The sequence below is a fragment of the Eptesicus fuscus genome, chromosome 18 (assembly GCF_027574615.1).
Source record: "Eptesicus fuscus isolate TK198812 chromosome 18, DD_ASM_mEF_20220401, whole genome shotgun sequence".
Classification (NCBI taxonomy): Eukaryota; Metazoa; Chordata; class Mammalia; order Chiroptera; family Vespertilionidae; genus Eptesicus; species Eptesicus fuscus.
In genome coordinates, this window is record NC_072490.1 from 6,652,473 (window position 1) to 6,680,221 (window position 27,749).

At 46.0% G+C, this 27,749-nt stretch overlaps 1 protein-coding gene across 1 annotated transcript in view; it reads right to left on the minus strand.

Moving 5' to 3' along the window:
* The window catches only part of SCN11A (sodium voltage-gated channel alpha subunit 11), a 74,118-nt gene extending 47,742 nt beyond the window's left edge, over window positions 1-26,376 (minus strand). The window contains exons 1-7 of the mRNA XM_008154831.3: window positions 26,110-26,376; window positions 22,482-22,600; window positions 21,146-21,250; window positions 6,775-6,903; window positions 5,330-5,433; window positions 1,307-1,480; window positions 679-742 (exon numbers count right to left, since the gene is read on the minus strand). Of these exons, the coding sequence (XP_008153053.1) occupies window positions 679-742; window positions 1,307-1,480; window positions 5,330-5,433; window positions 6,775-6,903; window positions 21,146-21,250; window positions 22,482-22,600; window positions 26,110-26,376 (962 nt within the window). The remainder of the gene's footprint in view (window positions 1-678; window positions 743-1,306; window positions 1,481-5,329; window positions 5,434-6,774; window positions 6,904-21,145; window positions 21,251-22,481; window positions 22,601-26,109) is intronic.
* Between the last annotated feature and the right edge of the window lie 1,373 nt (window positions 26,377-27,749).

Below are 27,749 nucleotides of genomic sequence, written 5' to 3' on the forward strand. Positions count from 1 at the left end.
TCTACCTTCATAGTTGATTGATAGTTTGGCCAGAAATAGAATTCTGAGTTGAAAATTATTTTTCCTTAGAAATACGAAGGCACTGCTCAGCTACTATCCTGTGTTGCTAGTGGGAATTCTGATCTCATTTTAATTTTTATTATTTGTCAATTACCTTTTTCTTTTTGGTTTTAAGATTGTTTCCCCCCAAAGATTCTGCAATGCCACAATAATGCACTTGGCATGGTCTTTTTTCATTTGTTGTACTGGGCACTTTATGGGACTCCAAGGGAGTTGCATTGTTAATCCCAGGGAAATTTTCTATATTATTTCTTTGCTAATTTCTTCCTTTATTGTTTTTTTCTATGCTCTATTTCTTGAATTCCTACTTTGTCAAAAGTTAGAACTTCTGGATTGGTATTTATTGTGATATTTCTGTCTCTGTCTTTTGTTGCTGCTTTCTGGGCTATTTCCTCAACTTTATCTTTTAATGCTACTAATGATTTTTGTAATCATATTAATTTTTAAATTTAACAATGCACATCTAAACTTGCTTAGACATATGAAAAAATCAGTACTGTTTGAGAATTGCCATCACTGCCTTCCACAAATCATTGGGTGAAGACTGCTTGCCACATCATTTTAAAAGGTCTAGAGTTGCTCTGCTTGAGAGAAAAATGGAGAATATAAGCTTCTTACCTTTCACCCAACCAGGTGCCACACAACCTGAATTCAGTGGAATCTTTCTTTTCAAAGCAATAGTCTGAGAAGAAAAGAATCATAAATTCAGATTTTTAAAAAAAGAAATGAAAGAGAGCAGCAAATATGCCAGGTTATACTTGAAACAGATGGTTCAGAACCCTCTAAAATGATCAAAATGGGTGTCCAGAGAGGAACTATAGGGAGCCTAGGTCATCAGAAAGTAGCAAGAGAAAAAGAGGGAAAGGAAAGAAGCCGGAGGAGGGAAAGCAGTGACATCACCACCACTTTGCCTCTTGGGACATAAAACTGGTGAGACCACCCCATGAAGTGGTCACAGTGCTGAATACTTCTGCAAAACATGTCAAAGAAGTGGGCAGAAATCTTTGTGGAAAGGATGGGAGCTGACACTGTTCTTAAGGATATGACTTTGGGCTTTTTTTTCTCCATAGAAACCCACAGAACAAGCCAATTCTCTAAGACATGCATCTGCCCACTGGAGAACCCTTGGGGGATGAGGTTACCCCCTGCTCCTAAGAGACTCTGTAATACACACATATAAATGTTATGAGTGGGAATAAAACAGTTAACTATGCACAAACTAAGGAATAAAAAGTAGGGTATTTACCATCATGGTTACTGATGTTCAAGCAGTCCTTCTTGACACATTTCATGTTCAGAGTGCCCATGAAGAGCTGCTGACCTACCAGGGCAAAGATGCTGAGGCAAAAGAGAGTCAGGATCAACACGTCGACAAGCTTCTTCACAGAGCGCAGCAAGGCCCCCACAATGACCTTCAGACCTGAGGAGGAGGACAGGTGTGGAGAGAAGCCCCCACTCAGACCCAGGCTAGAGGCAGACATGGGAGGGAGCAGCCATGGCCTCGGAAGCTATCTGATTGCAGGCTGGAACTGGAAACGGGCCTGGCCTACGATTCTGATGCCATGAGTTCTAGTGCCAACTCTGTGCCTTAAAGGTTGTGTGTCATCAGAGTACTCCACATGTCTAGGACTCAGCTCCCCATCCTTGCCCTCAGTCTGCCACGGGGGTGCTATGAAAACAAATGAGAAGACTTTGAGCAGAAACATGCCATATGGGAGTAACTATGACAATTGTGTAGGCATGGCCATAGCTGGAGGGGAGGCACATATATCATTAAGGTTAGAATGAGGCCACCCAAGAAAAGGAGCCACGGTTATATTTATCATTTAGTAGTCACTACCTACTATGAGGTGTCAGGGGCAGTAAGCTGAAAGAGGAGCCTTGTCTGGACTCAAATAATAAGGCTGTCCTAGAAAAAAGAACCTCAGGTTACTAGTTATATTTTTTTTTCATTCATTCAAAAAAAATTATTGAGCACCTACTGTGTCCATGAAACACTGTTAGAATGCCAAAGTTACAAATAAGAACATAGTCTTATAGTATGCTGGCAAATATTTAAAATCAGTTCCCAGGGAGGGCTGGAGTAGGGGGAGGGCAAGGAGGGTATGAGAAACTCTTCATTTAAAGCGTTTATAGATTTCCTTGTTTGCTGAATTCTGTAGTGTAGATTCCTCTTCTCCCTCCATATACCCCTCTCCCCCTGGTTTCAAGTTACCAGCATGATGTGCCAGGTGGAAAAGATGTGCACAATCTGGTGAGGAGCCACAAGTCAGTCTAGCTCACAACTGAGTCATGGGCTCTGCTCTCAACACAGCTGGAGAGAAAACCAGATGTGAACTATAACATGTGGGATGACACTACCCGACAAAGTTTCAATTGATCCGTGTAAACCATACATGGTAAACTTGAGAACACAAGGCAGCAGCAGCCCTCCGTAGATAACCTTCCCACAACGTGTAATGTCACATGGGGAGAAGCCTTGAGGCCAAGCTGGGGCATTGGCTATGTCCCCAGTTGCAGCCAAACAAGAAATTGCTACAACCTCATCCAAGTCCCAATTTAATCTATAAGAGACTTGAGTCTTCTCCAGTACAAGAAGAACTGAATGAAAGAAGATGGTTGTGATTCCTGAATAATTTTTACATAGTCCCTTAAAAGATTTTGCCTTACACCTTCACTTCCAAAAAACATCCAAGGATCCCATGTGCTCATGAGTCAGAAGGGAGACTATAGTCACCTGCTTAGAGATGGAAAAGGAGGCAATAAAGCCACTACTAGTAAGTGACTGCCTCCGTGAATATTTTACCTGTATGATAATACGAGGCACTCAGCTCATGGAGAAAGCCCCTAAATCCACCTGGGAAACCAAGGTCCACTTTGCAAAAGAAGAAGAGGAGGAGGAGGAGAGATAAATTCTACGAAATTGTCCTGTGACTGCCCGTTTCCTTATCACTGTGTAGTTACTTTTATGGAGTTTCAAAAAATAACCCATTGCTCCGTTTGAAAAGACCCGAATTGCCTGTAGTTCTGATACGGGAGCTAAGCCATTAATATAAGGAATAGATGGGTAGGAAAGATGAAAGGTGGGAAAGAACTCCAGAAAGGGAATTTTTATAATGTTTTGTGTGGTTTTTTTTTGTAGAGGAAAGAGGAAGGAAAGGAGAGGAGTGTGCCATAATAACCTCATTTTTAATAAACCGGAATTCATAGTTACCACCCATCTTTGGCTTTGTCCTGATTCACAGAGCACTTCCCCTACCTGGCTTCCATGAGACCACCTTTGCTTTCCTTCCTACTTTCCTGTGGTTCCTGTTCCTTGCCTTTCCTGGTGTCTCCTCTTCTCAGCTCCCCTTAGGTTGCAGGCTCCAGGACTCAGACCTTCACCCTCTTCTCGTCTCCATCTGTGCTCGTTCTCTTGGTGATCTCATCAGGTTGTATATCATCTACAGGCTCATGACTTCAAAAATTATATCTCCAGCCCATACTGTTTCCCCGAACTCCCAGCTCATATATAATTGCCCACTTAAAACCTTCATTTGGATGTCTCACAGCCATCTCAAACTGAACATGAACTCCTGACCTGACCGCCAAGACCTCCTCCTCTCCCGGTCTTCCCTGTTTCAGTCAATGACGACTTCATCTTTCCAGTCACTCAGGCCAAAAACCCTGACCTACTCTTGACTCTTTTCTTTTGTTTACACCACATACAATCAACCTATCAGGAAATTCTACCTTCAAATGTATACAGAATGTGACTGCTGTCCCCCAACTCCTCTACCACCAGCTGATCTGAGAGCACCACCATTTCTTGCCTGGATTGTGGCAGTGTCCCCTTGTGTCAGTTTGGGTTCTCTGGGAAGTGGATACTATGGAATCAGATTACAAGAGGTTGGTTGGGTGAAATGCCTGTGAAGAATAAGCAGGAAGGAGTAGAGTTGGCAGGGAGAGCCCGACTGTGACACAGGGCTGACACATGGGAAAGGAGAATAAGTAGGAAGCATGATTGGACAGGACAAGCCTCAGACTAGTGCTGATGTGACAGTCTCAACCAGGTTGCTGAGGAGTCCCTCATAAGCTAATGTTCCCCAACTAGGGAGTCCCACATCCTTCCTCTAGCCCAGCTGGTGTGGCTCAGTCGTTGAGTGTTGACCTATGAACCAGGAGTTACAGTTTGATTCCCGGTCAGGGCACATGCTTGGGTTGTGGGCCCAATCCCCAGTAGGGGGCATGCAGGAGGCAGCCGATCAATGATTCCCTCTCATCATTGATCTTTCCGTCTCTCTCTCCCTCTCCCTTCCTCTCTGAAATCAATAAAAATAAAAAAGAATAATGTCCCTAACATGTAGGGAAAGCACAATCTTGGCATGAACATGAATGCAGTGGTGAATCCAGACAGATGGCACCTGGGACCATTAGTCAACTATGGTCCCTGCAGCAGGAGATCTGAGTGGCACATTTCCATGGCAACGACCATGCCTCCCATCTGGGCTTCCTGCTTCTACCTTTGCTCCCCGACATTCTAGTCCCCACACAGAGTAATCCTTTCAAAACCTGAGTCAGGTCATGTGACTCCTCTGCTCAAAGCCCTCACCTGGCTCCCATTTGTCTCAGACCAAAGCTCAAACCTTCCCAGCACTCACATGCCTCCCCTTCACTTCTGTGTTCCCACCTCCATCATCTGGCTCCTCACTCTGTCTGCTCCAGCTTGATTCGAATCCTTCCTATTCCCCAGTCTTTGGGCTGTTTCCTATCCCCAGAACACTCTTTACCATATATCTGCTTGTGAAACTGTCATCTCCTTAAAATCTGTTCACATCTCACCTTCTTAATGACACGCCTCCTGACCACTCTACTGAAAACTGCAACCTGTTTCCCCTAATCCCTGTGACTTCCAGTAGCTCTCATGTTGTTTACTTTTCCTTTTTGTTTGTACTTTTTTATGGCACATATCACTTTCTAACATGCTGGATAACTTACTTATTAAAAATTATTGTTTAGGATCTGTCTCCCCACCCCCCATGTAAAATGTAAACTCCATGAGGGCAGAAATCTTTGTCTGTTTGCTCACTGATATATCCCAAGCAGCTAGCATAGCGCCTGTGCAATACATATTTGTTGAACAATCAAATAAAAAGTAAAAGCAGAATTTGTTTGTTTGTTTGATTGATTGATTGATTGATTTTGGTTTATATGACATTTGGAGAAATTATAAATATAAAAGAATATTCTCTCCTACTAAGAATCAATGTTGAAAGTTAGAGTGACTTACCTGAAACTACTGAAATTGCTTTCAAAGCTCTGAACACTCGGAAGGTACGCAGGGATGACAGACTGATGCTGTTGACCTTGACAAATGGTAATAATGGCACAAACCTACAAGACAAGGCACAGGAAAAGCCTGGGCTTGCTCAGTCCTGAGGCTGCACTGCACACCTCCATGAGGTACAAGTAAGCATAGCCTGGGCCCTGGGTCCACAGAGGTGAAATCTGGGCCTCACCTTCCCAAGCCCACGTTCATCTCAGGGTCTCATGATATTCTCTTTTGCTATGGACCAGAGATTGTACAGGAGGCTGTTCTCAACTAATCTTGATATTTGGACAAAGGTAAGGATTCCTTGAAATAGTTGTGGCTACATCCATGGTTAATATAAATCAATGGAAACATTTATCGATTGGCCCCAGGCACTATCCTAAGGTCTCAATATGTAGCCAAGCCCATAAGGTACACAGGTGGTCTGTCTCCTGGGCCCACACTATTCGCTGCTATACAACATCACCTTTCAATAGCTATGAGCATCCGATTGCAGACCTTCAAATGTAAAACTCTGAAATGAATAACAACTACCTCAAAGGGCTTTTGTGAATATTAAATATGAAAATATATGCAAGTGCTTAAAATAATGGCTGGCTTGACAACTTAATTAAAGGTTTGTTGTTACTGTGCTGGCAACAGACCATTTCTTTTCTTGCTTTTTATTTTGCTGACTCTGCCTCATCATTCAGATGCCAAACTGATGTCCCTTCCTTCAGGAAAAACTTCACTTTTCACCTGTCATATACAATATACACAGTATTGAACTCAAAATAGACCATGGACTTCAACATAAGAGTCACAACTATAAAAAATTCTAGAAGGCAACATGAGAGAAACTCTTTGTGTCCTTGTAGTAGCTAAAGATTTTTTAGACTCCTTGGTTCCTCCTACATGCTCTGGCAGCCTGACACATACTTTGGCAGCCCCATACATGCTCTAATAGCCTGATAAATACTTTGACAGCCCAATACATGCTCTGACAGCCTGATACATGCACCGCTCCTATCTTAACGCTCACCGTGCCTGATTGTAATGGTCACTAATTGTTTCTCTTCTCATCTGGACTGAGAATGAGGTGTGTTTGTTTGTTTTGTTTTTTCATGATCACAAACCCTGTATCTTACACAGAACCTGGCCCATAGTAGGCCAGTGCTTGGTGAATTAATGACTGAAGGAATGAGAGCATGAGGGTTGGCCTAGAAATGACTTTGTGGATGGAGGCCTCTGGCCAATTGACTGCATGGTGCTATTCAGGGTCAACCAACACTGCCCTCAGAGCTCTAAGGCATTACTGGACCACACTTAGCTACTCATGTGGATTCACACAGAGCCCTGATGTACGCCAAAGGGGCTTCTTTCCCACCCCAAGTCTCTTCAATAAAAATCTTTAACATTCTTACGCTGTTGCAATGACAATGGAGTCCAGCCAGTTCCATGGATCTCGAAGAAAAGAAAACTCATCCAGGATAAAACCTCTTGCCAATATTTTTATCAAAGCTTCAAAAACATAAATCCCAGTGAAGATATACCTACAAAGCAAATCATTCAGAATAAGAAGGAATATAAGTGATGTGAAAAGCAGAGAGCCTGCCTGTCTCATCTGGCCTTGATTAGGTTTTATCCATTTCAGTGTGACATTTAACATTCTGGTCTTTAGCAAACCAGAGTTCAGAAAGGCAAGCTCCTCAAGCAAGTTCTGGTAGTTAGAATTTCTGAAAAACAGGCCCATGGGTAAAGTTGTAAAGCCACTTTACAATGCCTAGCTTCACAGCTATTCTTGAGCAGAGTTTCAGCCAAGATGGGGCCCTAGGACTTGGGAATATAGTTTGTCATGGCTTTTCTACAGTTGTCACTCATGTACAGAAGGAGATGATGGCAAAGGAAAAAGAAAAAAATCATAAGGCTAAAACCTAAATCTTTCCATATCCTATGTTCATAGATTGGAAGAGTTAATGTTGTTAAGATGTTCATACTACTCAACATGATCTATAGATTCAGTGCAATCCCTATCAAAATCTCAATAACATTTTTTACAGAAATAAAAAGAAATACACCCTGAAATCATGTAACTATCTCAAGGAACCATGAGTAGCCTTAAACAATCTTGGAAAAGAACGAAGTCTGAGGTCTCACACATCATTATATAAAAACTTATCACAAAGCTAAAAAATCAAAACTGGAATAAAAAGCCCAGAAATATGTCCTCACATATATGGTCAAATGATTTTCAACAAGGGTGCCAAGACTATTGAACGGAAAAAGAACAATCTCTTCAACAAAACGATGCTGGGCAAGTTCAATATCCACATGCAAAAGGATAAAGTGGGACTCTTATCTTTTTTTTTTTTTTTTTTTTTTATTTTTTTTTTTTTTAAGGTGTCACATATTTGTCCTCATCCCCCCATTCCCATCCCACCCCCCTCCCCACGCATGCCCCCATCCCCTTTTTAACTTAACCGTTGGATAGGCTTATATGCATGCATACAGGTCCTTTGGTTGAACTCTCCCCCTCCCCCCCACCCTCCCCCTACCCTCCCCTATCCTCCCTCTGAGCCCGATAGTCCGATCGATGCCTCCTTGCTTCTGGTTCTGTTCTTGTTCCTCATCTATGTTGTTCATCATTTCCTCTAGATGAACGAGATCATATGTCACTAGATATATACTAATAAGAACTGAATGTGAGACGAGCAATAATATTTATGCTGACAGGCAAATGAATCAATCTGAGCGAGCTTCCCCCTGGACCAACAGTTCTTTTGAGACCCAATTTCGATGTCCAGTAGTTCCTTATGTGTACATGTCAGCACTGACCCCTCAATGCCTTAATGGTGGACACCCTCAGCTCTGGATGGTGGACAAATGGTGGTAATGGAGGTCCGACTCCCTCTGGTTTGGTCTCGGCCGAACCCAGGGGCACGGCGTCACCTGGACTAAGGGGCACGTGGCCTCACCCATACCCAAGGGGCGCGTGGTCTCACCCGGACCTGGGACCCAGCCTCACCCAGATGGATCCAGGGGCGCACGGCCTCACCCGGACCCAGGATCTGGCTTCACCCGTACCCAGGGACGCTTGGCCTCTCCCAGACCCAGGGGCACGTGGCCTCACCCGGGCTTAGTTGCACAAGGCCTCACCTGGATCCAGGGACACATGGTCTCTCCCGGACCCAGGGACGCCTGGCCTCTCCCCGACCCAGGGCCACTTGGGCTCACCCGGGCCTAGGTGCACGAGGCCTCATCCGGATCCAGGGACGCATGGTCTCACCCGGGCCCAGGGACGCTTGGCCTCTCCCAGACCCAGGGGCACGTGGCCTCACCCGGGCCTAGGTTCACGAGGCCTCACTCGGATCCAGGGACACATGGTCTCACCCAGACCCAGGAACGTTTGGCCACTCCCAGACCCAGGGCCACTTGGGCTCACCCGGGCCTAGGTGCACGAGGCCTCACCCGGATCCAGGGACACATGGTCTCACCCGGACCCAGGGACGCTTGGCCTCTCCCCGACCCAGGGCCACTTGGGCTCACCCGGGCCTAGGTGCACGAGGCCTCATCCGGATCCAGGGACACATGGTCTCACCCGGACCCAGGGACGCTTGGCCTCTCCCCGACCCAGGGCCACTTGGGCTCACCCCGGCCTAGGTGCATGAGGCCTCACCCGGATCCAGGGACACATGGTCTCACCCTGACCCAGGAACGTTTGGCCACTCCCAGACCCAGGGCCACTTGGGCTCACCCGGGCCTAGGTGCACGAGGCCTCATCCGGATCCAGGGACACATGGTCTCACCCGGACCCAGGGATGCTTGGCCTCTCCCAGACCCAGGGCCACTTGGGCTCACCCGGGCCTAGGTGCACGAGGCCTCATCCGGATCCAGGGACACATGGTCTCACCCGGATCCAGGGACGCTTAGCCTCTCCCAGACCCAGGGCCACTTGGGCTCACCCGGGCCTAGGTGCACGAGGCCCCACCCGGATCCAGGGACACATGGTCTCACCCGGACCCAGGAACGTTTGGCCACTCCCAGACCCAGGGCCACTTGGGCTCACCCGGGCCTAGGTGCACGAGGCCTCATCCGGATCCAGGGACACATGGTCTGACCCGGACCCAGGGACGCTTGGCCTCTCCCAGACCCAGGGCCACTTGGGCTCACCCGGGCCCAGGTGCACGAGGCCTCACCCGGATCCAGGGACACATGGTCTCACCCGGACCCAGGGACGCTTGGCCTCTCCCAGACCCAAGGCCACTTGGGCTCACCCGGGCCTAGGTGCACGAGGCCTCACCCGGATCCAGGGACACATGGTCTCACCCGGACCCAGGGACGCTTGGCCTCTCCCCGACCCAGGGCCACTTGGGCTCACCCCGGCCTAGGTGCACGAGGCCTCATCCGGATCCAGGGACGCATGATCTCACCCGGACCCAGGGACGCTTGGCCTCTCCCAGACCCAGGGCCACTTGGGCTCACCCGGGCCTAGGTGCACGAGGCCTCATCCGGATCCAGGGACACATGGTCTCACCCGGACCCAGGGATGCTTGGCCTCTCCCAGACCCAGGGCCACTTGGGCTCACCCGGGCCTAGGTGCACGAGGCCTCATCCGGATCCAGGGACACATGGTCTCACCCGGACCCAGGGACGCTTAGCCTCTCCCAGACCCAGGGCCACTTGGGCTCACCCGGGCCTAGGTGCACGAGGCCTCACCCGGATCCAGGGACACATGTTCTCACCCGGACCCAGGGACGCTTGGCCTCTCCCAGACCCAGGGCCACTTGGGCTCACCCGGGCCTAGGTGCACGAGGCCTCACCCGGATCCAGGGACACATGGTCTCACCCGGACCCAGGGACGCTTGGCCTCTCCCCGACCCAGGGCCACTTGGGCTCACCCGGGCCTAGGTGCACGCGGCCTCACCCGGATCCAGGGACACATGGTCTCGCCTGGATCCAGGGGTGTGTGGGCTCTCCCAGACCCAGGGGCGCTTGGCCTCGCCCGGGCACGGGATCCAGCGTCATCCGGGTCCAGGGGCACTTGGCCTCACCCGGACCCGGAGTCCGGCCTCACCTGGACCCAGGGGCATGTGGCCTCACCTAGACCCAGGGACGTGAGGCCTCACTTATACCCAGAGGCGTGTGACCACACCCTAGCCCAGAGGCGCGCAACCCCGCCCACACCCGGGTCTCAGCGGGGCCCCGTCTTCCCGGTCCCAATTCCTGCCGGTCAATCCCCCCTCAGCAATTCCCCTGGCCATCCTTCCAGAGCTCCAGTATGGCTGCTGCAGAACTCGTCGGGCGGCGGCTCGGCGAAGCTCCGGTGCACCCGGTGCATGGCGGTGGGCCAGTCTGGCGTCGCTGCGTCGGCCCTTGGGTCTGCATCGGTGGCCGGTCGCCGAGCATGCGCACCTGGCCGTTTCTGGGGCGTTGAGATTCTTGACGGACTCAGAGGTCAGCAAGCGCGGAGTCTCCCACCCCATGTCTCATAGGGGCTCGTCTGTCCGTACTTGGCTGCCAGTGGAGCCGTCCCCTCAGCCGGAGACTGCCGGGGGAACTGCGCCGAGCACGTTCCAGGCCGCTGTTGTATCGCCTGAGCCATAGTTCTTTTGTGTCGCCTGAGCTGTAGTTCTTAAAGTGTGGTCTTTGGGTCACCGGCATCAGCATCATCCCACATACCCCTCTTTTATTCTAGTTGTAGAGCATCTACTCAGCCAGCCCTATGGTGGTCTTGGATGGTGTCTGCTCTGCTCTCTTGTCGTAGTCTCAAAGTTGTTGTGGTAGGCAACAATCAGGCTTCCGCCCTATGCCTCCATCTTGGTCCTCCTTTGTATAGTTAAGTCTTGATTGTTGTTGGTGTCACTGGGGGGGCGCTCTTTGTCTATAAAGGAAGAGTTGCTGTGCAGGAGACACGTTTATGGGCCGGATCTTGGTGCAGCAAAGCTTTGGCGCTCACTGAATATTCCCGTTGAATGTGTCCCTTATGCACGTGGTTGAAATCTGGTGTCATCTCCCACAGACCACTAGATGCCCTCGTTTCTGGGTCTCCAATGGAGTGTAGATCAGCTACTGCCTTAGGCACTCAGCAAGGATTACAGTAAAAACTGTAGTTTCTTCCTCCTGTCTGAGTGGCCCTGGAGCAGTCCAACTAGAACAGCAGATCATCTGGTCCGCTGCCAGAGGGCAGGCCACCCACATGCTTAAGCCGTTGCTTGGGGCGCAGGTGTGCCTGCAAGACTTGCGGGGCAGGTCTTCAAAACGTGCGGGGCGGGTCCCAGGGCGGGGCGGGGTCTCAGGGCACCAACAGGCCATGGTGCTGCGAGCCTCGATGGCTGTGAGTCTGGTCCTTCTGCCTTCCATGTATCTAAGTCCCCTCGTTCCGCACTCCAGCGCAGCAAACACTGATTGCTGGGCGCACCTCTGCAAGAGTCCCGCCTCTCCCCGCAGGCATCTGGGTCTCCCGGGGTTCGCCAGAAGATGGGTTTCAGGGTGATGGAGAGCTAATCTCCCTTAGGTTTGGAACAAAAGCCCCTTTCCCCCGCCACCAGCCAGACCCACGCACCTCCACACCTCATCCCCTCCGATTTCGCTGGGTGCGAGGCAACAGAACAGCCTTTAACCTCCGCAGCCATCTTTTTCAAACTTCTCAATTTGTACTTCTTAATCCCTTCATTTCAGTCAACTCTACTGAAGTCTAGCGCCGCCGGGAGGTGCACGGAAAGGGCGCCCGGGCCTCCATCCGGTGCGCGGTGCACACGTCCCGCGGAACCAGGCGCGCGAGGGCCGTGCGGCTGGGACGGGCGCTGGGCGGCCGCCGAGCTCCAGGCACCGCCATCGCCGTGGTCCGGACGTCGCCGCCGCGGCGTCCCCCCAATTTATACTTCTTAATCCCTTGAATTCAGTCAACTCTACTGAAGTCTAGCGTCGCCGGGAGGTGCACAGAGAGGGCGCCCGGGCCTCCGTCCGGTGTGCGGGGCGCGCGGCCCGCGGCACCGGGCGCGCGGGGGCTGCGTGGCGGGGACGGGTGCTGGGAGGCCGCCGGGCTCCGGGCGCCGCCGCTGTGGCGGCGTCCCCAGCGTCCCGGGCCGGGCGGCCTGCGGGGGCGGCGGAGTTGCGAAAGTGAGTGAGTTTCCCAGGGTTTCGCCCGGAATGGGGTTCAGTGCAATCGGAGCCGGTGCTCAGCGCACTCCGGAGCCTTTATCTCCTTCCTGCCAGTGAACTCTGGCCAGGTCATCAGCCGCCCCCTCCTCTCCGGTTCCATCCTCCCCGCAGGCGCGTGTGCTCGTGTCTCCGCCCGTTTCTCCATACCTCAGGCTTTTACGGCTTCCCCGGCTGTCCCCGTGGCCTTCTCCTTCCCTCCAGCTGTGGGCATTTCAGTCCACCAACTTTCCTGTGGTTCTGGACGATGTCCGTTCTGACCTCTAGTTGTATTTTTGAAATTGTTGTGCCCGGCTGCAGGTTAGGTGTTTAACCTATGCCGCCATCTTGGTTTCTCCGGGACTCTTATCTTATATCATGTACAAAAATTAACTCAAAATAGATTTAAAAACTAAATGTAAGACCAGAAAGCATAAAACTCAGAGAATAAGATATTTTCAAATCATTTATCTGATGAGAGGTTAATATCCAGATTACATAAAGAACTTCTATGACTCAACAACAACAAAATCAAATAATACAATTTAAAAATGGTCAAACTGTCCGGCCGGTGTGGTTCAGTGGTTGAGCGTCGACCCAAGAACCAGGAGGTCCCAATTTGATTCCAGGTCAGAGCACATGCTAGGTTGTGGGCTCGATCTCCAGTAGGGGGTTTTCAGGAGATAGCTGATCAATGATTCTCTCTCATCATTGAATTTTCTATCTCTCTTCCCCTCCCTTCCTCTCACTAAAATTAATATTTCTCTAAGGATGATTTACAAAAGGCCAATGAGAATATGAAGAGATGCTCAATATTACAAATCATCAGGGAAATACAAATCAAAACCATCACAATTTATTACTTTGTATCCATTAGGATGGCTACTTTTTAAAAAAACAAAAAATACAAGTGTTTACGAGAATATGGAGAAACTGAAACCCTTGTGCACTATTGGTGGGATTGTAAAATGGTGTAACCACCATGGAAAATAGTATGGAGGTTCTTCAAAAAACGTAAAATAGAATTGCCATATGATCCAGCAATCCTACATCTGGAGATACATATATATACAGAAGAATTGAAAGCACAGTCTGGAAGAGATATTTCTACACCCATGTTTATAGCAGCACTATTCACAATAGTCAAGAAGTGGAAGCAACCCAAATATCCATTGATACAGATGAATAGATCAATAAAATGTGTTATACACAATGGGATATTATTCAGCCTTTATTTTTTAATATATTTTATTAATTTTTTTACAGAGAGGAAGGGAGAGGGATAGATAGTCAGAAACATCGATGAGAGAGAAACATCGATCAGCTGCTCCTGCACACCTACTGGGGATGTGCAACCAAGGCACACACCCCTTACCGGAATCGAACCTGGGACCCTTCAGTCCGCAGGCTGATGCTCTATCCACTGAGCCAAACCGGCCAGGGCATATTATTCATCCTTTGAAAGGAAGGAAATCCCGTCACATGCTACAACATGGATGAACCTTAAGGTCATTATACTAAGGGAAATAAACCAGTTACAAAAAGGCAAACACTGTATAATTCCACTTATATGAGGCATCTAGAGCAGTCAAATACCACACAGAGATGGAAAGTAGAATGGTGTTTGCTAGGAAATGAAGGGGAGGGCAAAATGAGGAGTTATTATTTAACTAGAGGCCCAGTGCACCAATTTGTGCACCAGTGGGGTCCCTCGGCTTGAAACCAGCTCTCTGACATCCCCTGAGGGGTCCTGGATTGCAAGAGGGAGCAGGCTAGGCCGAGGGACCCCACTGGTGCACGATCGGGGCTGGGGAGGGACGCAGAAGGTTGCCCCAGCCAGGGAGGGACGGTGGGAGGGCTCCAGGGTGTGTCTCGCTCAGTCCCGATAGGCTGGACCCCAGCAGCAAGCTAACCTACTGGTTGGAATGTCTGCCCCCTGGTGGTCAGTGCATGTCATAGCAAGTAGTTGAGGGGCATTAGAATATTATTAGCATATTAAGCTTTGATTGGTTGAATGGACGACCGGACGACTAGACACTTAGCATATTAGGCTTTTATTATATAGGATGGGTACAGAGTTTCAGCTTTGCAAGATGAAAAGATTTCTAGATATGAATGGTGGTAATGGTTGCGCAACCATGTGAATGTAACTTAATACCAGTGAACTGTACACTTAAAATGGTTAAGATGGTATATTTTATGTAATGTGTATTTTGCCATATTTTTTCTTTGTTAATCCTCACCTGAGGATATTTTTCCATTGATTTTTTTAGAGAAAGTGGAAAGGAGGGGGAGAGACAGAGAGAGAAAAACATTGATGTGAGAGAGACACATCGATTGGTTATCTCCTGCATGAGCCCCTACCGGAACTGGGGATCGAGCCTACAACCAAGGTACATGCCCTTGACCTGAATCAAACTGGGACCTTCAGTCCAAGGGTCAACACTATATCTACTGAGCCAAACCAGCTAGGGAACCACTTTCTTTGTTAACTATTTTTTCTTTTCTTTTCTTTTCTTTTCTTTTCTTTTCTTTTCTTTTTATTGATTTCTGAGAGGAAGAGGGAGAGATAGAAACATCAATGATGAGAGAAAATTATTGATCGGCTGCCTCTTGCACACCCACACTGAGGATCAAGCTTGCAATCCGGGCATGTGCCCTGATGGAGAATCAAACTGTGACCTCCTGGTTCATAGGTCAGTGGTCAACCACTGAGCCATGCTGGCCGGGCTAAACCATTTTCATTTTCTTCCCTGAGTCCTTCACCATGTCTATCCTCTAATTTATTTTCCTTCTTCACCTTCCTCCTCCTCCAAAAAAAACTGGGTCTTCCCAGTATTTTTGACAGCTTGGGATTATAACAAGAGAAATAAGGTATTAAGGTTTTTTTGGAGGAGGAGGAAGGCGAAGAAGGAAAATAAATTAGAGGATAGACATGGTGAAGGACTCAGGGAAGAAAATGAAAATGGTTTCATTCTCTGAGAGCTATTAACTTGGATTTAATTTCCTCCATTTAATATTTTTCTAACCGAAGAATGCTGAAGAAACTCTTCCTCCATTGGTCTAACCACTCAACTGCACGCTTCCTTTTCTGAGGACATTTTCAACAGCCTCCTCCCAGCCCCACTTTCATGCATCCACTACCGCTCCAACTGCCGCCAGGGGACAGCAGCACTTTCCCCACCTCCCACCCCTACCTCCAGCCTCTCTGCTTCCCTACAGCCTAGACAAGATTTGGTTTTTGTTTTTCCATATCTCTGCCTTATGGGTCTTTTAGTAGTGAAAATGGCCTTGAGCAAATTAGCTTTCAGTTGGGCCACTGCTTCTCCTTAATGGGAAGGGAGGACTCATTACATCTCTGCAGAAGTGCTGGGCTGGGCAAACCACTGCTAGGCCGGGAGCAATTCTACCTCCTGGGTCTGTCTGCTCCACAGGTCCCACTCTTCACCACAGAAGCTTCCAGGGACACTGCTGGAAACAATGAGCAGTAGCCCCTGCATTCAGTTAGCTCCTCACATGGAACAGCAATTCTCAGAGGGGAAACCATTTTCCCCAGTGATACTGCCAGGATGGTTGCTATTCTCAGGAGTGTACATGCCCCCTGTTCCAGGGCACAGCCCCTGAGCTGGCTGGCATTAACCAGATTCCAGTTTCCACCCACCAACAGAGAGGGCACAACCACTAAAAAATAACGTAAAGAAGTAAAGCTAAAAAGCCAGTAGAGAATTAAGATGACATACTAACCATCCCTGATTAACACAAAAGAAAATAGAAATAGAGAACAGAAGAGCATGTGAACAACATAAAAAGTGAGATCAATAGAAAAACAGAGGGGAGGAACCAAGATGGCGGCATAGTTAAACAACTAATATGCTGCCTCACACAACAATTTCAAAAATACAACTAAAAGACAATAACATCTACCACCCAGAACCACGGGAAAGCTGGCTGAGTGGAAGATTTACAACTAGGAAGAGAAAGAAGCACAATCGCTGAAAAGCTGAGGTACGGAGGCACGCGAATCGGCCGGCGGCGGGCGGCTGGGTGCGCGGCTTTTCTTCACCCGCAGGGAGACAAGCTCCTGATCACTCTGAAATCCAGTTTCTGGGGACACTCGGGGGACCCAGGCACCTACGGGGAGAAGCTGGACTCGGCCATCGGGTCGGAAAGTGAGAGTGACTTTTTTGCAGTGGTGCGCCCAGCAATCATTGTTTACTGCGCTGGAGCGCGGGGCGCAGGGACTTGGAAACGTGGAAAGGCAGAGACGGCTGACGGCAGCCATTGCCGTTGGCCACGCCCCAGCCTAGTGACGCCCTGAGACCCCACCCAGCCCTGAGGCCCCGCCCCGCACATTCTACAAACCCGCCCCCGGCTCCACACAGCGGCTTTTGCATATAAATGGCCTGTTCTGGAGCAGCTTAACCAACTGCAGCTCCAGTCAGACTGCTCCAAAACCGCCCAAGCAAAGGAGGAGAAAACTAGCCCTTGCTGTAGCTCCTGCTGGGGGACACACAGTACACAAGGGTACACCAAGAGTGTCCACCTCAAGTAACTGGGAGGCTGACCCGTTGAACCAATAGGACACCTAGTACACAAAACTACCCTACCAACTTAGGGAAGCAGAGAATATGAGAAGGCAAGGAAACAGATCACAAACCAAAGAAATGGAGGAGAACAAGCGACTGGACATAGAGTTCAAAACCACGGTTATAAGGTTTTTCAAGAATTTCATGGAAAAGGCCGATAAATTCCATGAGGACCAACTAGAAATTAAACATACACTGACTGAGACAAAAAATATTATACAGAGACCCAAAAGCAGACTAGAGGATTGCAAGAATCAACTCAAAGATTTGGAATACAAAGAGGCCAAGGACACTCCTCCAGAGAAGCATGAAGAGAAGAGAATTCAGAAAGTTGAAGATAGTGTAAGAAGCCTCTGGGACAACTTCAAGCGTACCAACATCAGAATTATGGGGGTACCAGAAGAAGAGAGAGAGCAAGATGCTGAAAACCTATTTGAAGAAATAATGAACGAAAACTTCCCCCACCTGATGAAAGAAATAGACTTACAAGTCCAGGAAGCGCACAGAACCCCAAACAAAAGGAATCCAAAGAGGACCACACCAAGACACATCATAATTAAAATGCCAAGAGCAAAAGACAAAGAGAGAATCTTACAAGCAGCAAGAGAAAAACAGTTAGTTACCTACAAGGGAGCTCCCATACGATTATCAGCTAATTTCTCAACAGAAACCATGCAGGCCAGACGGGAGTGGCAAGAAATATTCAAAGTGATGAATAGCAGGAACCTACAACCAAGACTACTCTACCCAGCAAGTTATCATTCAGAATTGAAGGGCAGATAAAGAGCTTCGCAGATAAGAAAAAGCTAAAGGAGTTCATCACCACCAAACCAGCATTATATGAAATGCTGAAAGGTATTATTTAAAAAGAGGAAAAAGAAGAAGAAAGATAAAAATTATGAACAACAAATACATATCTATCAACAAGTGAATCTAAAAGTCAAGTGAATTAAAAATCTGAGGAACAGAATAAACTGGTGAATTAATAGAATCAGGCATAGAATGGGAGTGGATTGATAATTCAGGGGGAAAGGGGTGTCTGTGTGGGGAGTATGGGAAGAGACTGGACAAAAATCATACACCTATGGATAAGGACAGCGGGGGGGGGAGGTAAAGGAAGAGGGGGGGGTAGGAACTGGGTGGTGGGGAGATATGTGGGGGAAAAGGAGAAACAATTGTAATCTGAACAATAAAGATTCAAAAAAAAAAAAAAAAGAAAAGAAAAACAATAGGCCTAAATTCAAGCCTACCCCAAAATTACATTAAATGCAAGTGAACTACATATTCCATTAAAAACAAAAACACAGAGATTGGCCAGTTTTACTCAGTGGCTAGAGCGTTGGCCTACAGACAAAGGGTCCTGGGTTCGATTCAGGTCAAGGGCATGTACCTTGGTTGCAGGCTCCTCCCCAGCCAGGGCCCTGGTTGGTGCTCATGCAGGAGGCAACCAATCGATGTGTTTACCTCACACAGATATTCCTCTCTGTCTTTCCCTTTCTCTTCCGCTCTCAGTAAAAATCAATGGAAAAATATCTTCGAGTGGGGATTAACAAAAACAAACAAACAAACAAAAAACACCAGAGATTGGATTGATGGACTGTTTAGAAAACTCCACAAAACCAACTATGTGTTCTTTACAAGAGATATACTTTAAATATAAAAACACAAAGTGTTGAAAGTAAAAAGGATAGAAAAAAAATATACCATGCAAACAATGAGCATAAGAAAGCGTAAGCAACTATAGTAATATCAAACAAAACAAATGTTAAAAGGAGTATTATAGAGACAAAGAAGGGCATTTCGAAGTGATAAAAGAATGCATATGCCAGGAAGATAATCATCAATGTTCATGTGCCTAATAACAGTGCTGCAAAACATGAACCAAAATTTAACAAAAAAGAAAGGGAGAATGAACAAATCCATAATCATAGATGGAAAAGTCAAGCCTCTCTGCAGTGATTCATAGAAGTACTAATAGAAGCAGGAAAGTTATAAAAGATCTAAATAACATATTGATGAGCCTAACCTAACGAGCCATTTACAGAATATCAGACCAAACAACTCCAGAATCTACACTCTTTTCAAGTGCACATGAACCATTCCCAAGGTTGACCATAAAACAAGTTTCTCTTGATTTCAAAAGACTGAAATCTTAGAGAAAAGTATGTTCTCTAACCTCAACAGAATTAAATTGTAAATCAATAACAATAAGACAACTAGAAAAACATGAAATGTTTGGAAATTTAAAAACACACTTCTAAATAACACATCAGGACAAAGAAGAAATCACAAGACAAAGTGGGGAATATTTTTAACTGAAAGGAAATAAAAACATAATTATCAAAATCTGTGGGGTACAACAAAAGCAATGCTTACATGAAAATTTATAACTTTATATAATTATATAAGAAAAGAAGAAAGATCTAAAACCAAGTATTTAATTTTCTACCTTAAGAAGCTAGAAATAGAAGAGCAAATTAAAAATAAAATTAAATTGAGGGAGGAAATTAATAAAGACTTTAAACCTTTCATATATTGCTGGCAAGCATATAAAGCAGTATAGCCACTTTGGAAAACTGTGGCAGTTTCTTACAAAATTACTTAAAATATACTTATTTTAAGACCCAACAATTCCACTACTAGATACTTATCCAAGAGAAATGCAAACATATATCCACAAAAAGGCTTTTATACAAAAATATTCATAGCAACTTTATTTGTACAAAAACTAGAAACAATCCTCAACAGGTGAATGGGAAAACCAACTGTGGTATAACCATACAATGGGATACAACTCAGCAATGAAAAAGAAGAAGAAAAAAAAAAGCTAGTGAAACATACAACAGCATAAATGCACCTCAAAACGTTACACTAAGTAAAAGAAGCCAGGCACAAAAGTATGGTATCATAATACTATATGATTCCATTTATATAAAATTCCAGGAAAGGCAAAACTAGTCTAGAGTGACAGAAAGCAGTTGAGCATTTGCTTAGAGTTGGGGGTGGTGGGCAGGAGACTGAACCTCAAAGAGACATGAGAAAACTTTGGGGGGTATTTGGAATGTTCCACATACTGAGTGTGGTGGTTTCTATCACATAGTTAAATATATGATAAAAATAAATGGTCTTATTATTTATTCAATTTATGATTCAGTATATTCCTGAAAGACTAAAGCAGTAAATATGTCAAACCCAGAAAAATTAGGACAACATATAAAAGAATATTTATCAAAATACAGAACTTTCTAAGTTTAAAAAAATTAACTTTTATGTCTGAATAAGCAATTAAAAAGTACAAGAAGTTAATATTTTAACTATACAAAGAACTCACTCAAACTGACCAGCAAAAAACCCCAAAAATGACACATGGGCAAAGATGGAAATACACAATTCACAAATTAAAACAACAAAAACATCTAACCCATCTGGAAATTAATGAAATGCAAGTAATTTTAACTTCATAAATTAATGAAGAAAAAAATGTAATGTTGGCAAGAATGTAGTACAACTGGTTGTCAGAATATACTACTGATGGCAGATTAAATTGCTACACACTTTTGAGGAAATATTTTGTCAATACATATTTTTAAAGTGTTAAAATGTACCTTTTGATCTTTATGCAAAAAATACTTGTTGCAATACTATTTATAGTAGCAAAAATGCTGTAATGGTTAAGTAATTTATAGTTTATTCACCTGACCAACATTATATAGCTATCAAAATAGATTCTCATAAAGCCCTTGTAAGACAAAGAAAATCACTTAAAAGCTACATATAAAATTCGTATGTGTGCTGTTAATTACCAATGTGTTTTAAAAGGCCTTTAAAGACAATCATAAAAACATATATACAAAAATAAAATGGACTCTTCCAGCACTGTGTTGGGGAATTGGGGTTATGGGTGACTTTTTCTTTCTCTATATAACTAAACTCTCTCTCTCTCTCTCTCTATATATATATATATACATATATATATATATATATATATATATATATATATATGTATGTATATATATATAAAGTTATAACTTATTTTTGGATGTACTTGTTTAAAAACAGGGCAGACACTTACTCAGCAAGTTCGGTATCTATATGAAGGTGGTTGTCTTTCCGATGAGCTGTGGCCATGAATATGCAGTTGATGATGACGGTGCAGATGATGAACATGCTGAACAATGTGACCAGCATCTGTTAAGGCAGGTACACTGCAGGATGGCAAGTGCCAGTAGTTAACAGAGTGGAGGCCACGGGTGCCCCTCCAGGTCCCCTTCTCTGCAGCTGCACCTAACTGAATGTTGGCTGAGAACAACTCATAGCTATCCATCCCCTTCCTTAGGGGAATGGCAGCCTCCGCACATGGGGGGCTACAACCCCCTTCCACATGTCTGATTGACTTGAGACTCACAAAAAACTAGTCCCTTGCCTCCGGGCGTGCAGTTCTGGGGTACAATTTGTGCCCCAGAGCTCTCAAACTCAGCTGAGACCCCGTCCTTATTTGACTTCGCCTTTTGCTCCATCCTGCTTCCCTTTCTCCTTCTCTAGAGAGCACTCCTCTACTAAATCACCCAAGTGAAAATCCCTATCTCAGGCTCTGCTTCTAGGGAAACCAACCTAAAGGGTTATTCCTTCTCTTTCTCTCCAGTACTGCATTCTGTCTATCGATCCATGTTTCTTACACCTCCCCTAGTCTAAAACTGCCTAGCGTCACCACCACCCCCGCACACATCAGTGATGCCAATGATTCCTCCCCATCTTTATCCTTAAGACTGAGGGTGCCAACTCAGTCTCCAGAGCCTGGCAAGTCAGGTAACTAGGTGAATTGGGCTGATGTTGGGCTGCAAGGAGGGGTGAACATGTGGTGAAAGAGAGTTCACACGTCTCCTCTAAAAGAGGCTCCAGTTTCTCACTACAACGACTTTGACAGATGGGAATGCAAGTCCAGCCTTGACAGGTTCCACTGTTCACGAGAAGCTGGAAACCTGGACATTTAACATGAGAGCGTTTTGTTAAACTTTCTGAGGAGTTTTAAACATTGTGTAGGTGCAACACACTTATCAGCTAAGTACGATGCACGGGTTGGCAGTTTACAACCTTCGTTTGAGTCTCAACTGAGATGTTCCTTTCTCCAGGAGGCCATCCTTGATGCCTCCAAAGCACAGTGGGTGCCTCTCCACACTACCACTTCCAAACCACCCATCTCACTAAAGAAACTGACTGCCTTTGACCTTGCTCCTTCCCGGGGTAGGGGCCATGCCTTATTCACACCCAACACTAGCACACTCCTGCCCTCGGCCAGTCTATATTTACTGAAAAAATTAGCTGTTTCCACTCAAGAAACATGTGAACACCTTGGGCGCATGCACTTTTCACTTGACCTGGACTTCATAAAAGATGCAACAAAAGGATATGAATGGACTGAGATTCTAATGGCTAAGCTTCGGACTGAATTGAAAGGGCCCAAAACAAACAAGGCGCGTTTGGCACTGAAGCGGTAGATGGTTCTCTTTTTGTTCAACACCATAAACGTCTGCAAAAGACCAAACACAACAGGAATTACAACGCTGTGACAAAATAGTATTTGCCGTGAGTTCATTTCGAGAAAATTCAGCGGAACCATGGATTGAGGTATAGCTTAGCTTCTTATTATAACTACAGCTTTTGATTAGAGAGCTATCACTCTAAAGCCTGAGGCACTTTCTGACCAACCAACTCTGTTACTCTGGAAGCCAACAGATGTCCCCAGGTGGCCTGGATCTCAGTCAGAGCCTAAAATAAGCTTTGCGCTACAGCCTATTCACCTAGTGGAATACTCCGGAGGCCCCAGAGATGGAACACATGGGCCCTGCAAATAAAGAAAAGAGGTGTGAAGAGTAATAGCTAAGGCAAACAAAGCTCTTCATGCTGGACTCTAGGGCAGCAGTTGCCAACCACTGGTGGTCCGTAAAGTCCAAAAGGTTGGCGACAGCTGGTTTAAGGAAACTTTTGGAGCAGCGGTCGCCAACCAGTGGTCCGAAAGGTTGGCGACCGCTGCTCTAGGGCATGTGTCTACAGAGACAAGAATTAGAAGAGGACTGCAAGAGATGGAAACAGAATTGAACATTCACATTCAGCAGGTGATTTTAAATCATTCTGATGACTAATAAAAACTTTGTAATGAACCTTAGAATAGTCAGGAACCTACAGAGTCCATATTGTTATGCTTGAGCAGTTTGACATGAGATAGTCTGCCAATCAATTCTAACCTTGAGAATCTTCAGTAAAGAAATGCATCAAGGTTCCCAGACTTGTTCTCCAATTCCCTCCATGGACATAGGGACAAATCTGCCTGTGGTTCTCAACTGGCAGGGGAAGCATCTGGAAAGGCATGGGGGTGTTTTTGGTTGTCTGTCACAACGACTGGGGGCTCCACTGGCCTTTAGTGGGATGCCAAACCCAGCACAGACCTGCCCCGTGGTGCACTGTCTCCCTCACAATCCCCAATTGGGCCCCACTAAAGAATACCAAACCTGAACCCATTTCCTCCTAGCACATCTTCCTGGGCTCTGGGAATGAAGCAGCCCCTGGACAACAAGCTTCACTCGCAGGATTCTAACATCAACACCAGACCTCCCTCTTTCCATTTAATTGTAATCTAGCTGTTCCTTTATGGGTCCTTAAGGCTGTTATAAAAGTATTCACAGAACGAGGGTCATTCCTGTCTCCCCATGTCACTGCCCCGTTCATATTTGTGAAAAGTACTATTTGACATGTAATCCAGCATGTTCTCGGACAGGAAAGACGGGCCTTGTCACCAAAGCCCAAGACCGCAGGGCAGCGGTGCCTTGGCTGAAGTACCAGAACTGCAGCTATTTCACTGAGTTGCTGGAACTTACTTGTCTGCTGACCATGTGGCTAGGATATATTCTGTTTCCTCTAAAACAAAATGAAACGGGACGCCGGGTTCTTGAAAAGCTATGAATGAGCGCAGGAGCCTAAGACCCACTTTGGGGATTCTGTGCCCTTCCTTTGGATAGAAAGACAATTTCAGGACAGAGAGCAAACCTATCCTTGAGGGAGGTCACCCCAAATTAGTAGGTGGCATGATATGGCTCTGTTTCTGTGCCCTTTGATTTTGATATTTTATTAATGTTTCTTCTGACTACTTTAAGTATTTCAACTAATGGTGTATTTAACTACACTTGCCAGGGTTTTAATGATTAAAATGATATGTACTGACTCCTTCTGCCTGCTTGCTGACACATCTCCACCCCTTCCCTGTAGCTCTTCAAAATAGAAGCTCCTAGAAAGGAAGTGGCCTGAGGCCATGGAAAGAGCCCTGGGATGTGAGTCCCAGCTCCACCCCTCACTGGCTATTTGACCTGGCATAAGCCACTTCCCCATATGGTCTATGGTCTCCTCACCTGTAAGGTGGCATGTTAATGACTACTAGACGTACCTCACATGACTGCTGAGAGCACTGGTCATGTGAGGTCATGGTTCTGCAGAGGTCTAAACAAGGATCATGTCTTCTGATTTGAAGGGAGGACCCAGGCTGAGAAGAAACACTTCCAGAACATCCATTCAGGCTAGAACAGAGCCTGCCCTCTAGGACTGTCCACAACACACCAAGCTGCTGCCTGCCTCATGGGTCTCCTATCCGTCCTTGAGGCAGAAGGAGGCAGTTAACTCACATCCAACAACTCTGCCTTCAAGAAGCCCCTGAATTCAGGGGCATAAGGAGAAGGAGAAATATTAGACTGTTTTTGCTCCTTCATTTATCTTCCTCTTTCTTTTTTCCCATTTATACCCTATACACAGAGTCCTCATTTTGCCTGGTAACCCTAAGTCTATCCCAATTCACAGACATATGAACCAGGCAATATTTCTTCAGAGAGATGACTTTCTGTTGGTTGCTAGTGAAGGATGCTCTCGGCATCCTGTGTTTTCTAGGACTTCCCTCAAACTCCCCAGCCTCCTTCCTCCTTGACCTCAGTCTGTTAGGTGGGTTTTCCACACTTTGTTGGATCCCATAGTGAGGTGATAATGGCAAGGTCTTCTGGGACTTTCCTGAAAGGGGATGGTCTGCTGAGAACTGTCCTCACTGCCCACCCAGGCTTTCAAACAACCACCAGAGGAGTCCAGAATTCACATTTCCTCACCTGGGAAACCTTTTAAGGAACTTTTACTAGAATTTTCCTGCAAGAACTACCTCCAGCTAGATGAAACAGCAAGCCTATCACATATTGGCATGGGGTTTATATATAGGGTGTCCCCCCCCCCCAAAATGTATATACACTTTGAATAATTAATTGCAATGGGTTACATCTGAAAAGAAACATCAATTGAGCTATCAGAAAAAAGTATGTAAACATTTTTGGTGGATACCCTGTATAATCTGCATGTGTCCACTTGATTACCATATTCTTAGACTTCACTTATTGAGCTCTGATTATATGTCAAGTGTTGGTTTAGGGCTTTGACCTTCATAAAGTTAACACTAAAAAGTTTTCAAAGTAAACTCTTGTTGCTGAACTGGACAATCTTAGACAGCAATATTAATCCTTCACATGGGGTCGGGAAAGCAGGCATTATTCCCATTTTACAGATTAAAAATGAGGATCAGTGAAGTGACTTACCCAAAGTCATAAAGCCTTTCCATATGAACAATTGTAAACCTACTTTTGTATAATAAAAAATTTGAGGAAAAAAAATAAGCAAACAAAAAAACAACAACAAAGTCATAAAGCCAATCATTGAAATGGCCTACACCCAACTTTTCTAACTGCTAGTCCAGTCCTCTTTCCTGACATTTTAACCTGTTCTCATTTTAACCTTTCTGCTGCTCCTAGTCTTCAATGTTCTTCTCCAAGACACACATTACAGAGAGAAAATGGAGACTGAAAGAAGTTCTCAGGATTGTGAAGGCAATAATAGGGAGTGATAGCAAAAGAGAAGTAAAGCCTGCTCCCTACAAACCCCAAGATTAGAGTTTGGAGTTCCTTGTAACACCAGTTACAACTGCATGCTTAGAACACCCCAGCTTCCCCATGGGACTACCTTATGATTTCTGTAGAATGGGTCCAAGTCTTCCAGGGGCTTTGCTATCAGTTCACGGGGAATGTCACCATAGAGCTTAGGCAACTTTCTGGAGGCCTTTAGGTCAAGCTGAGGTCGAAGTTGGGGTTCTGCCGCTGTCTGGTCTTTGAGCTTCTTTTTCTCCTTTTGGATGGCAATCCGCTTCTCGATTGCAGCCAGAGAATCAGAAGTGAAGGGGCGGAAGTTCCGCGCATCTGGGAAAATTACTGGATAGCACCAGTCATCCATCTTCACCCTTGAGACAAAGACAAGTAGCAGATCCTCAGAGAGCTCTGAGAGGTAGAGATCATACAGCCTGCCCTGGGATTCCTCTCTCCAAGGACAATATCAATGGGTCTAGAAGAGTTGAAACTCAGGTGAGGGGCCTTGTGAGCTTATTGGCTGTGGGACAGGTCAGAAGAAGTGACCACCACTGTGAATAAAGTAGGAACTTTGGACACAGGCATGACCGAAGGAGGGAAATATTCCTGGAGAATCTAGGGATAAGTGGGAGGTTGAATTCGGAACAAGAGGCAGAATAAGCCCAGTCTCTAAAATTCAGACCCTAGCATAGGGTAAGACAATAAGACCCAACCAGCGGAACTATTGAAGTGAGGCCTGCAGATGGCGGACAAGTGGCCATCATGTAAATGGGAGAGGAAGGTATAGGGAATCAAGTGGCCCATAGCTGTGGGTTGTAAAGTCAAAACTAATTACATGTGTGTTTTATCACATCTGATCAGCGTGGAACACAGGCAGGAACATTTATACTAACATCTATGATCCTATGCCAGCTCCTTTACTTCTGAAACCCAGATCTGGCAGAAACAAGACCCCAAGAAATCAAGATTTGTCAAACAAATAGGGTCTCTCTACCATGTGATGATAGCTTTCCCAAACAGCCCTATCCCTGAAAGCCCCTTCTACAAGGACTTTCTCTTCAGCCCCAGTCTTAAAACTAGATTCTGAGGAAAAGCAATAGTGTTCAGGTTGAATGCCTTTATTCCCCATGTCAACCATTCTCTCCTTTTTTATTCACTAAATGCCAATCTAGGATTGACTCCCAAACCACTCCAGGGAATTCTGAAGGAGAATCCAAGATAGCATTGGTTTGTTCATTCAACAACCATTGTGCTCAGTGTCTGTTCTAGGCACAGTGCTAGGCACCAATGGTGAAGAAAACCACAATCCCTCCTCCTGGTCCTATAGTCATGCCATCCTAGTGCAAGGGAGAAGACAGATCAAAGACAGGACGTTACAATAGAGTAAGACAAATGCTACTATAGTGAGAAGTAGAGGGTAATATGTCTGCATAGGATAGGCATCTAGTTTTGGGGAATCAGGGATGGCCTACCAAAGCTTTACTGTCTCAGCTAAATCCTGAAGGAGATATAAGACTTAGACACAAAAAAAGGGGTGACATAAGAGTTTTGCAAGGGGAGCAAATAACATGTACCCCTGGGTGAAAAAGAATATGGTGTCCATCAACAAGTTCTGTTTGCCAGAAAAGGAGAGTTTGTGGAGTGGAATGGCCAGAAAAGGCTGTAGTCAGCATTGCCAGCGCACAGGGGGCCCTATAATCCTTAGTAAAGATCTTGGACTTCATTCATCCTAATGGAGAG